A 12,004-nucleotide genomic window follows, 5' to 3' on the forward strand; every position below is an offset into this window, starting at 1 on the left:
CTGTCCTTTTTCCCGTTTGTTTTCGGTTTCCTGCCCTCTTCTTCCCATCTCCCCGCTCGCTGTCAAGTAGCATCACCTCCAGGCTCGGCCCTCGGTCCTTCCCCCTAGCGTCGGAGCCCCGCAGCCGGAGGCTGGCACCTATCTCTTTAAATGACAGCTGTGGCTCGGGTCCCAGTCCCGGGCTTGACGTCAGTGCCACCTCCCCGGCTGCGAGGAGTAGTTTGCGCCACCGTCCGCGCTCGGGGCTCGCGGCGCGCTCGCAAGCTGCTGGGGCGGCGAGTTTTCTTTGCTCCGGCCCCTCCTCCCGCCCTCCCCGCGGAGAGCCGAGCGGCAGCTTAAGAGCCTCTCGCAAGTCTCTCACACTTCCCCGCCGTCGCCCCCAAAGGAGCAGCCGCTCCTCCTCACGCCGCCGCCGCCGCCGCCGCCGCGGCGCCCGCAGAGCTCCTCTCCTGCACATCGCTCCCCCGATGGAGCCCGGGCGCCGCCGCCGCCGCCGCTGCCCCGAGCCCTGAACCGGGCCTCCTCGGCCGGAGAAACGTGCCGCCCGGCCCGAGGGCGCATCAGGGGCGCGCCACCGGGGGTGCAGGGCGCGGGTTTCGGGAAGGAGAAAGTGCTGCTCTCCAGGGTCACTTGGCCAGCGGCTGGGAGGACCATGGCTTTGAAGGACACAGGCAGCGGCGGCGGCACCATCCTGCCCATTAGCGAGATGGTCTCCTCGTCCAGCTCGCCCGGCGCGTCGGCAGCCGCCGCCCCGGGGCCCTGCGCGCCCTCGCCCTTCCCCGAGGTGGTGGAGCTGAACGTAGGGGGCCAGGTCTATGTGACCAAGCACTCGACGCTGCTCAGCGTCCCGGATAGCACTCTGGCCAGTATGTTCTCGCCCTCTAGCCCCCGGGGCGGCGCCCGACGCCGGGGCGAGCTGCCCAGGGACAGCCGGGCGCGCTTCTTCATCGACCGGGACGGCTTCCTCTTCAGGTACGTGCTGGATTATCTGCGGGACAAGCAGCTCGCGCTGCCGGAGCACTTCCCCGAGAAGGAGCGGCTCCTGCGCGAGGCCGAGTACTTCCAGCTCACCGACCTGGTCAAGCTGCTGTCGCCCAAGGTCACCAAGCAGAACTCGCTCAACGACGAGGGCTGCCAGAGCGACCTGGAGGACAACGTCTCTCAGGGCAGCAGCGAGGCGGTGCTGCGCGGGGCGGCGGCCGCAGTGCCCTCGGGTCCCGGAGCGCATGGGGGTAGCGGCGCACCGGACAAACGCTCCGGCTTCCTCACGCTCGGCTACCGAGGCTCCTACACCACGGTGCGTGACAACCAGGCGGACGCCAAGTTCCGGCGCGTGGCGCGCATCATGGTGTGCGGACGCATCGCGCTGGCCAAGGAGGTGTTCGGAGACACACTCAACGAGAGCCGCGACCCTGACCGGCCGCCCGAGAAGTACACGTCCCGCTTCTACCTCAAGTTCACCTACTTGGAGCAGGCGTTCGATCGCCTGTCTGAGGCCGGCTTCCACATGGTGGCGTGTAACTCCTCCGGCACCGCCGCCTTCGTCAACCAGTACCGCGAAGACAAGATCTGGAGCAGCTACACGGAGTACATCTTCTTCCGTAAGTTTGCGGTCTCCGAATTTCCCAGTTCTCCCCGCCCCCTCGCCGACCCGCGTCGGGTTCCAGCGCGTCTGGTGTCGTTGTGTGCCTCCCCTATCGCGGCAGACACGATTTATGGTTTCGTGCCTTGCGATCTCCCTTTTGGCTCCTCTCTTCAGCAACTCAGGAGCACGCAATTCCCAAGCAGTCCTCTTTCTTAACTTTATTGATCTTGCCCTCTCGCCCCGCCCAGCTCTCGGAGCCTCTGGACTCCCTTCTACTATCGAGGGTCGGGAAAAGACAGGGGCACAAGGCTGGGCGCGTAGGTCCCCTTCCTTCCCTCTGTCTCCGTGGGACTCGCGGGGGTCAACTTATGTGGGTCCCAGTGGTGTCCCTCCAGAGGGCGGGTTGGCATCAAGGTATCGCGGCGCACGCCGGGTTTACCTCCGGTTGGTGCGGGTCGGCGCTGGAGCATTCAATTATGGATGGTTTCGGAAAGGGGCAACAAAAGAAGTGGCGATTGTGCCTCCAAAGCCCCTCAAGGGCCCGGGGGGAAAGAGGTTTCCATTGACCCATAGAAACCTCAGATTTCTCTCGCGCCAGTTATCTTCTGTAACTGTTAGGGGTTTTGGACAGAGAAGGGTGGAGGGAACGGGCTTTGGTGGTCTGAGTGCTGTCAGAGTTGGACACGAGGAAGGGAAGTGTGTGTGCGCGCGCGCGCGTGTGTGTGATTGTGTTTCCTTTCTGGGAGCCTCCAGTGAGAATGAGGGATTGAATCCACTTTCCCAGGGGGAATAAATGCAGTGATTTTCTGAACTGAGAGAACGGGGGAGTGGTTTGGAAAGCATCTGGCGCAATGCTTTTTGTAGTGCACTTAGGCGGGGGCGGTGGGGGGCGGTTCTGTGGGTCAAGTTCAAGAACTGCACCGACTAGCGCTGGGGCTTGGGGGATGGGGAACCGGGGCGGGGACAATTCTTAGTGACGTTTATAAAGTGAGGAGGGCCGCAACTAGAGAGCTATGTGGACAAATGGAAAGCTATCTGGGATGGGAGCAGGAACATCATTTGGCAAATGTTTTTTCTTTCTTAAGACACAAGAAGATTGAAAACTTGCCTGTAGTGTTAGGGAGAATAGAATAGATAGCCTATGTATAAAGCCCAGCTTTAATTGTATTTATTTATTAAGTAATTCACTAACTGTTTGGGATCCAGGCAATTTTTTGCACTTTATTTTGACTGGGGAAGTGGAAAGGACCTCTCTTTGCACAGGCGTGAGATTGATTGGAAGTTGCTCATTGTTTGTGTATTCTAGTAACCTTGGAGGTAAGGGTGACAAAACACAGCACACTTAGTGTTAGATTGTCTTTTTGAATTGTGCTGGTTTTCTTAAGAAAACCATTTCAACAGAGAAGCAAAGAAAGTGTCCATTGAAGTGGTAGATAAAAATCTAATTTTCTTAGAGAAAGACAAATATTATATCACTTATATGTGGAATCTAAAAAATAATACAAATGAATCAATATACAAAACAGAAACAGACTCACAGACATAGAAAAAGAGGGTTTTGGTTACTAAAGGGGAAAGGGGGGAGAAATAAATTAGGAGTTAGGGATTAACAGATACAAACTACTATACATAAAATAGGTAAGCAACAAGGATTTACTGTACAGCACAGGCAACTATATTCAATATCTTGTAATAACCTGTAATGGAGAATAATCTGAAAAAATATATATATATATAACTGAATCACTTTTTTGTGCACCTGAAACTAACACAATAATATAAATCAATTATATTTCAATAAAAAATCTAATAAGATGTTTTATTCTTAATTATATGAAAGTATTATTTGTTACACAGTAAAAAGATCAATAGTCAGAAAAGCCACCCAAAGGAAGCGACCTTTATTGACACTTCAGACCTTAAACATTTATATCATTTCAACATAGATATATTTCCAAGCATTTCAGAAGATGAGAGGAAATGAACTTTTGACTTTTTTTAGTGATTTTTAGTGGTTAGTGATTTTTGTTAGAGAAGGTGTAAGCATAAGTGTTCTGCAGTTAAGGTTCTTGAATTTTGGAATCTTTCACAGTTTTGGTCTTTCTCTTTCCCCTAGAAACTTGTGGACTTGAAAATGTCCGTTACTTTGATTATGAAGAAGTAATACAGGTTGTCTTTAAATTATGAAAAATGCTCATAAAATAGTGTATTTAAGTTGGAAACTCAGCCAATTTAAGTCATAAGATGATTTGAGAGATGCTTAGAATTCAGGATATTTCACTACTGGAGCTGGAAGAAGTGAAAGAAAATAAAATATTTATATTATGAATAATGACTTGCAGAGTATTCCCATAAAAAATGAGTTCTGAGATTCATTGATAAAAGTCCCAGAAATCTAAGGAAGCAACTCAAAGCCTTTTTCATTGATTATCCTGTGGGGGAAAAAACACAATTCCAGATTAAATATGGTTCCTTTGAAGTGGTATTCCAGTTGACCAACCAAATGTGGTTGCCGTTTTTTATTTGTGATATAAAATTTATCTCGAACACTGTTATATATACATTTATTTTATGTTTTGTATAGCTTGCAGCACATTTTCACAAATTATTTTGTATGGGATTCTATTTAACATTGCTGAATGAAAATTCACTGTATTTCCATCCTACTTAGTGAAGGTAATAATGTTAACTATTCAGTGTAGCTATCTTGTTTAGCAGTCTCTATTTTTAAAAGACTACCAGTGTTATTCATAAAAACAAAATCATTAGATGAACTTGTTTGTCCACCATTTCAGATGCAGATAGGGCCTTATTATCTTTTATTTCTCCTTTGATACAGTTCTTTCAAAACATTTCTAAAAATGTATAACATGTATCAGTCATTTTAACCCCTTTTAAAGGTGAACTTAGTAGTTTGAAGCTGCTCTGAAAAGTGTAGAATTGGTTTATACACTTGAACATTAATTTCAGCTCTTCACTCTCCGCACCCCTGCACCCAACTTCACCACTGAGTTTCTGTAGAGATGGGAGGAGAGTGGCAAATGGTTCAGTAATCCCAGACACTGCTATTTGCCAAATGTGTGATCTTGACTAAATTATTTTAGTTCCCTCACCTGTGCAATGGAGATTATTATAGTACGAATTTTATAGAATTTGAAAATACATGTAAAGTGCTTAGACCAGTGCTTGACCTATAATAAAAGCTTAAAAAATGTTAGCTGTTACAATTATAGTAACTTTCAGAAGTTTGAAACTACCAATTTAATAACCAAATTCTTCCCTGGAACTTGGATTTTTCAGGCCAAGTTCGAGTCACCTAGGTTTGCCAATCACTCTCCAGTTAGTTCTTTTGGATCAACTCCAATAGAACCCTTTTCTGATTTAGGGCCAAGAAGTGTTTTAATACTCTCCATTAGGAGTTGAAACTTTGGCAATATTTTCTCACAGACACTGAGCTAGATTCATATCTCCTTAAGTACTTGTATCCACATCATTGGGTTCTAATACTCAAGGTTATATACAGGCTATTAAAGATCTAATATCAGCTTCATTTGGCTACATGGACACTTTGATCTATTATCAGTCATAACTCATAGTTTTATCAAGATTTTAGACTCTGCAACATATACTAGTACTATTAAATTCCATATTACTCTACTATTACTGAAGATGGATTGTCCTTTCTTGAAGGAAAACAGTGAGTTATTGTGTCTTCTGTTTTTTGGGGAGTGTCTGTTAAGTGTAATTGTGGCTCTTTTTAGCAATATCTCAGAGACAAAAAAAGGCATTTTGTGTTGGCATTGTATTACATAGACAGTAGCTATCTGTTTGGAATGTGATATGTAGACTACCCATAATTAAAATGAGCATAATATATATCCTTTATTTCTCATAAACAGTGTGTTTACAGAAAGGTAGTACTGATTCACTGCTCTTCTCTTATAGTGCTTTGAGTTTTGCATTCTGTGTTGGTTGAATAATATGCGGTGTGAAAGTATACATTTCTCTAGGTGCATGTGATATTCCTTAAATTTGGTACAGCCTTTTTTGTTGTGATGTATGAGAGTGCCAGATATAGGACCTAATGCTATTACTGAACTGGACTGTGAATTCTAATCTGTCTTAATGGATTTTTATATACACTCTTTCAAATATAATCTGATTTATTTCACTGTGTTGGGTTGAAGAAAGCTAGCTGAGTTGAAAATATTCAAACAGCTATTCAATCCTATGTTAGCAGGCCTGTTGCATTAAAAGCTTTCGAAGAAACGTCTTTAAAAAGTCATCCTATTTAGATGCATACCTTTAAAATTATATATTATTTTCCAGTCCAAAAATGCTTCTACTTTTATCAACAAACACTGTTTTATGGAAAATAACTTTGTTCCTTTTTTTTTTAAAGTTGGTTCTTTCCTTCTTGGAGACTTACTAGTCATTTTTATACTTATCATGGAAAAATTTCTTCTGCAACCACATGGCTGAACGACTTTTGAATAGATGGGGAAGAGATAACTTTGTTAAATACCAAGATTCTTATTTCGTGCAAATACAATACTTGCAGTAATAAAGAAGACAGAAAATGACAAAAACCTTAGAGTGCAAAATGTTTGGAAGACATGGCATAGCATTGGTTACTGTTTAAGGGCATTAAACTTTTATCTCTGGCATAGTACTGTCTCTAAATTTGATCTTTTAAAATAGTGTTATGGCTTTAGTTTTCTCTGCCACCCTTTCTACAGCTGTGTGTGGGTCAATCCTTAAGGATATAATAAAGCAAAAAGACAATGGCACTACAAGCCTTATTTGGCAAGTTCTTTCTCTTGTAGCTTAGAATAGAAGAACTCACAATGAGTGTGTTTGTGTGCCTTAGTTAAAAAGAAAAAAAAATCTCTTTGGAAAAACAAATAATATGTATGAAATTAGCAACAATTATTATCTATTCTATTGTTATAAGTTATTAGGTCAATTAGTTTAAAATATGAAAATGATTGTCAACTTATTCAAATGCAGCCCTTTTTGATAATGGAAGTAATATGTGCAGTTTTAGGAATTTTATAAAAGAGAAGTAAAATTTTAAAAAATTGCCACCAGTAACTGCTAATAAAATCTTGACTCATTTCCTTCCAGTCTTTGTTCTAAGCCTATGAAGATGACAGACATACATTTTGAAAGTTATGGTGATACTATGTAGATGGTTTATATGCCATCTTTATTTACTTTGTTTCGCTTTATACATTTAATGCAGTTATACATTTAGTGACATTTCCCACAAGACATTGAATTTTTTTATTGACATCTTAGATAAAAGTATAATACATGTCCTTTGCCACAGACAGTATTATAAATAAATATTGGTGTTGAATATTTTCCCTGTAAGCTTAGAAAAGAGTTGATTTTTTCAAAGTACAGTATGTGTAATAAAAAGAACATTTACTATGTACCTAGTTTGGTGATAAATGTTTTATAGCCATTACTTTACTTTTTTAACATTCCATTAGCTTGGCATTAGTTCCCTAATACTTCGGTTAGGAAACTATGATTTGGAGAGGTTAAGTTAGCACCCTTAGGTCATAGAGCTGGTATGCGTCTGAGCTGGAACTAGAATAGTTCTGCCTTACTGTGAAGCCCTTACTCTTGAATATTTAAAAGTAAGGCCTGTTTCATGCAATCAATTTTGCAAATATATTTCAATGTTTACTGAGTACCTAGAACTTAGCTCTCTAAGCAAAAATGGGTAGTGTGAGCTGTATATGAATGAACCTAATTTTTCTTAATCTATTTTAAATTTCCTTAAGAATACAGTAAATGCAGTTGACCCTTGAACAACTGCGAGGGTCTATCTATAAGCAGATTTATTTTCAAATAATACGTATTGAGGTTGGTTGAATCTGAGGATGCAGAACCTCCAATACAAAGACCAACTATAAAGTTACAAGCAGATTTTCTACTGAGCAGGGGTGGGCACCCCCTAGCCCCTGCATTGTTCAAGAGTCAATTGTATATGTTTTATGTCTTTACTTGGTGAAAGGGTTAACTTTTTTTTTTTTTTTTTTTTTTTTTTTTTTTTTTTTTTTTGCGGTATGCGGGCCTCTCACTGTTGTGGCCTCTCCCTTGCGGAGCACAGGCTCCGGACGCACAGGCTCAGCGGCCATGGCTCACGGGCTCAGTTGCTCCGCGGCATGTGGGATCTTCCCGGACCAGGGCACGAACCCGTGTCTCCTGCATCGGCAGGCGGATTCTCAACCACTGCGCCACCAGGGAAGCCCCGAAAGGGTTAACTTTTAATGATTAAGCCTACCACATTCATGGATATTTTTAAAATTAAAGAAAATAAGCCATTTGACTCAGTTTACCACTCTTTTGGGGGAACAAGTAATATCTATAGTTTTGATAGACTGACCAAATTTAAACAGTGTTAAGGTAGTCTTCTGCAGAAAATTCATTTTACCTGTGTAATATAACACATTTTATGTATGTTCTTAGAAGGTGACAAAATAAAGAAGGTATTTTGGTTGAAATCAATTTTGTTAATTACATATAGTTTATTGGCCCTAAATATTGGTTAATGCCTTTAAATTATATACTTGCTATAATTAGGTCCAAAAAACTATCAAATATCTCCTGGGTATTGGGATTATTGGCTTTTGGTGTTTTTGGAGGCTTAAAGTATTGTGGAAGTATATCTTTACATTTGAAGTAATTGGAAAGTAGTGTTTCAGGTAACCCTTCAATCTATGTTTCATTACAGTTATCGTTTTTAAAACCTCTTTTGAATTAACTTCAGGGTATTGTCAGCATTTAGCAGCCACAATCCTGCAAGACAAGCTGGCAGCTTCTCTAATGGAGATGATGCTAAAAGATTTTGCAAGGACTTACCTAAAGATGAGAATAACTTTATTCACAGGTTTTCAAAGTCACTCCCATAGGTAAGTTAACTATAAGTTCTAAGGGTAATGGTGAACCTCCATCTGCTGACTTGACTCTAAGGTGTCCTGTGCCTAGCATCCGTATACTTCCCATCATTCGTTTCTGTGAGGGAGCACGTCATGAAACCTAATTATCCTGTGAGGTTAGTTGTATTTTGCACTTTCAAAAGCAAAATATATGAGTATTTTATACTGAGTTTATACTGTTTACAAGTTTATTTCTTGACTCATTGGTTTTTTAATGCACCCCCAGTACCATAGTCATGTCATGTCGTAACTGAGTGACCTCTTGCTGTAGAATCCTTCTGCATTTAGCTTCCACGCTTCCCTGTCTCTTCCTAGTACACTACGTATAGGGCCTTCATTGTATTTCCTAAGCATGTAACTATCTCTCTCTTTTTTCTTTCTTGTTGTATCCTATTTTTTTCCTAGCTTTATTGAGACATAATTGACATATAACATTTTGTAAGTTAACATGTTGATTTGATACATGTGTATATTGCAATTTGATTACCACTATAGTGTTAGCTAACACTTCCATCTCCTCACATAATTACTAGTTCTTTTTTTGTGGTGGGAACATTTAAGATCTACTCTCTTAGCAACTTTCAAGTATATAGTGCAGTATTTTTGGCTATAATCACAATGTGGTGAGTTAGATCCCCAGAACTGATTCATCTGATAACTGGAAGTTTGTACCCTTTGACCAACATCTCCTCATTTCCTCCACACCCCTCAGCCCCCTGGTAACTACCATTTTACTCTGTTTCTATGAGTTTGGCTTTTTTTAAGATTCCACTTATAAGTGATATCACACAGCATTTGTCTTTCTCTGTCTGACATTTTTTTCACCAGCATACTGCCCCATGGTCCATTCATCTTCTTCCTTCTTTATTATGGCTGACTATTAGTCCATTGTATATATACACCACATCTTTAGTCATTCATTCACTGACAGACACTTGGGTTGTTTCCATATCTTGGCTATTGTGGATAATGCTGCAATAAATATGGGAGTACAGATATCTTTTAGACATCCTGTTTTTATTTCCTTTGGATATATATCCAGAAGTGGGATTGCTGGATCATATAATTATCTCTTTTCATATTGACCTTCCACACTGGCCTACTTTCTCCTTGAGATTTGGCACCAAGTCTCACTTTTGTCTTTTCATCCCCTAGTGCAGTGGCTACTGTCACATTAATAACTCAGTAAATATTTCTTTTTTGAATGAAAGTATAAATTAACAAATGAACCAGCGATGTTGTAGGTTCTACCAAAGTAGTTATTGAATTGAGATTTAGTTTCACTTCAATTTAAATTGCACCTATTGAGCAATTACCAGGCTATAGCTTGGGACAAGACATGCCAATGTGAATGACAGAGACCTTGCATTTAAGGTGATCACAGTAAGCTTTATGTAATATTGAATTATGTTATAGAGGGGTTATTTGGTGTATTAACAAGAGGCAGAGTAATGGCATGAGAAGCTGTTACACAGGCACCTATAAAGAATGAAAATAACTAAATGTTATTTAGTTAATGTTAACTAAAACACGGGGCAGCTTTAAATAATGTTATAAATAAAGTTGTTAGTATGGTAAAAATACACACAGAGACACACACACAATTATTTATTTATACTTAAATGATTGGTAGAGTAGAAGGTACAAGGCATCAAAAATTAGCTGACCTTTTTTTTTAATGTACGAAAGATGTCAGGCAAATGCTCTGAGCTGCAGCCTATCTACAGCCACTTGCCTTTCAGAATATCTTAGAATGTGTAGTGACTGCTGCCTCCAGACATGGTCAAGGCCTACTGTGGTATAACGTAAGTTTAGGAAGTATCTGGCTGTACTGGTAGGTGTTTGCAAATGTGAGGATCCAGTGAACTATTTTGTTATCTCTACTCCTAGTTTTTAAAAGGTATCTTGAAATACACTTAAGTGGTATTGCTATTTCATGATCCATATTACAATATCAATTTTACTTATTAACCTTGTATCAAGGTAGTTCATAAAAACAAATCAACTTTGCTCACAATAACAGCACATAGATTCATTCACCTGTTAAACTTAGTTCAATGCTTGTTCAGCAGTTGGAATGTAAATGTGGAATGTAATTTCTACCATATTTTAATCATTCTCTTATTATATCCTACTTACATGGGGGAAAATGAGTTAAATACAACAAAAGAATAAAAATATATATGTAATGTTGATTTCCAGCTCACCAGAATGGTAAGTGATTTCACCATTCAGTTATGCTAGTTCCATTTCTTGCACCAGTTATAATAACAAAACCCTTGAGCATAGATGGAATCCACAGTATACTGCCATTTCCTTTCATCTTGTATAATTAGACATGTCTAATTTCTGATAACAAGGAGACTAGGGAGAGGAATACTGTGCTTAGAAAGAGATAATACCAGAATCTCTTGGTCCCCACTCCCAACAAGCAACAAGTTTGAACACTGAATGATTTTCTACTTTTTAGTCAGATTCCTTGAAAAATTATGTCTCTAGCTTTGAGAGCTTGGAAAAATAATTTAATCTCCCTCCTGCAGGAAAAGTGAGGGAAACAATAATACTCATCTCGTAGGTTTATTATGAGGATTAAATGAAGTAATCCATATAAAACACTTAGAAGACTATCAGATAGGTAAAAATTAATAGCTCAATATATGTTAGTTAGTGTCACTTACTAACTTAATATCCTCAAAACATATAACTATCTATGTATTCCCACTTCTCTACATTATCAATTCATAGTACTAAATTTCTTCTTTTTTTTTTTTTTGAGGAAATTGATAGCAATACCTATTCAGAATTGCTCTGAAAAGGTCCCATTATCACTAGTGAAATTTAAAAAAACTTGACCTACTAAGTATAAAATTAATTGTAACATATTATTAAAATAAGTTTATTCTAGTTTGTTCTTCATTGTTTAGGAAAAAAATGCATTCTTCCAGGTCTAGCACTGGTCACTGGTCAATTTTGACACAATTAACAGGAATATTGGTATTCAGCAGTTATTGTTTCAAACGATGGGGTGTATTGAGGCAGAGCACCTCTTAATGACATTCTATATTTATATTTCTGTTGAAGGCTTTTAGCTTTGATTTTCAGCAGTTTATGCAAGAGAACACATTGTCACAGGGCCAGGGACTCAAACATTGCTTAGAGTTTAGGCATTTGGCCAAAAAATTTCAGGCTAGGTTTTGGATTAAATACTTATCTCCACAATTTTAGGAAAACTATGTTAGCTTTCAACTCAATGAGCTCCTATTGAAACTACTCTACACATTTTGAGTATATTTTTTAGTTGCTAAAAGTCCAGATATTTGAAGAAAGCATAGAGATCTAAGGGAGATGCTGGCAGCCATTCAGAGATAATTCTCCAATATTTTGACCTCTTTCTTCTGGATGGCAAAGGCTGCATCTCTTTGCAGGTAGAGGGTAAGGACCCATTCATATAATTCTAAAGTGACTT

At 40.3% G+C, this 12,004-nt stretch overlaps 1 protein-coding gene across 1 annotated transcript in view; it reads left to right on the forward strand.

The window, feature by feature from the left end:
• Positions 1 to 224: 224 nt before the first annotated feature.
• Positions 225 to 12,004, forward strand: part of KCTD8 (potassium channel tetramerization domain containing 8) — a 268,756-nt gene continuing 256,976 nt past the window's right edge. The window contains exon 1 of the mRNA XM_059066521.2: positions 225 to 1,601. Within this exon, the coding sequence (XP_058922504.1) occupies positions 653 to 1,601 (949 nt within the window). The 5' untranslated portion in view covers positions 225 to 652. The remainder of the gene's footprint in view (positions 1,602 to 12,004) is intronic.

Source organism: Kogia breviceps, chromosome 6 (assembly GCF_026419965.1).
Source record: "Kogia breviceps isolate mKogBre1 chromosome 6, mKogBre1 haplotype 1, whole genome shotgun sequence".
NCBI lineage: Eukaryota > Metazoa > Chordata > Mammalia > Artiodactyla > Physeteridae > Kogia > Kogia breviceps.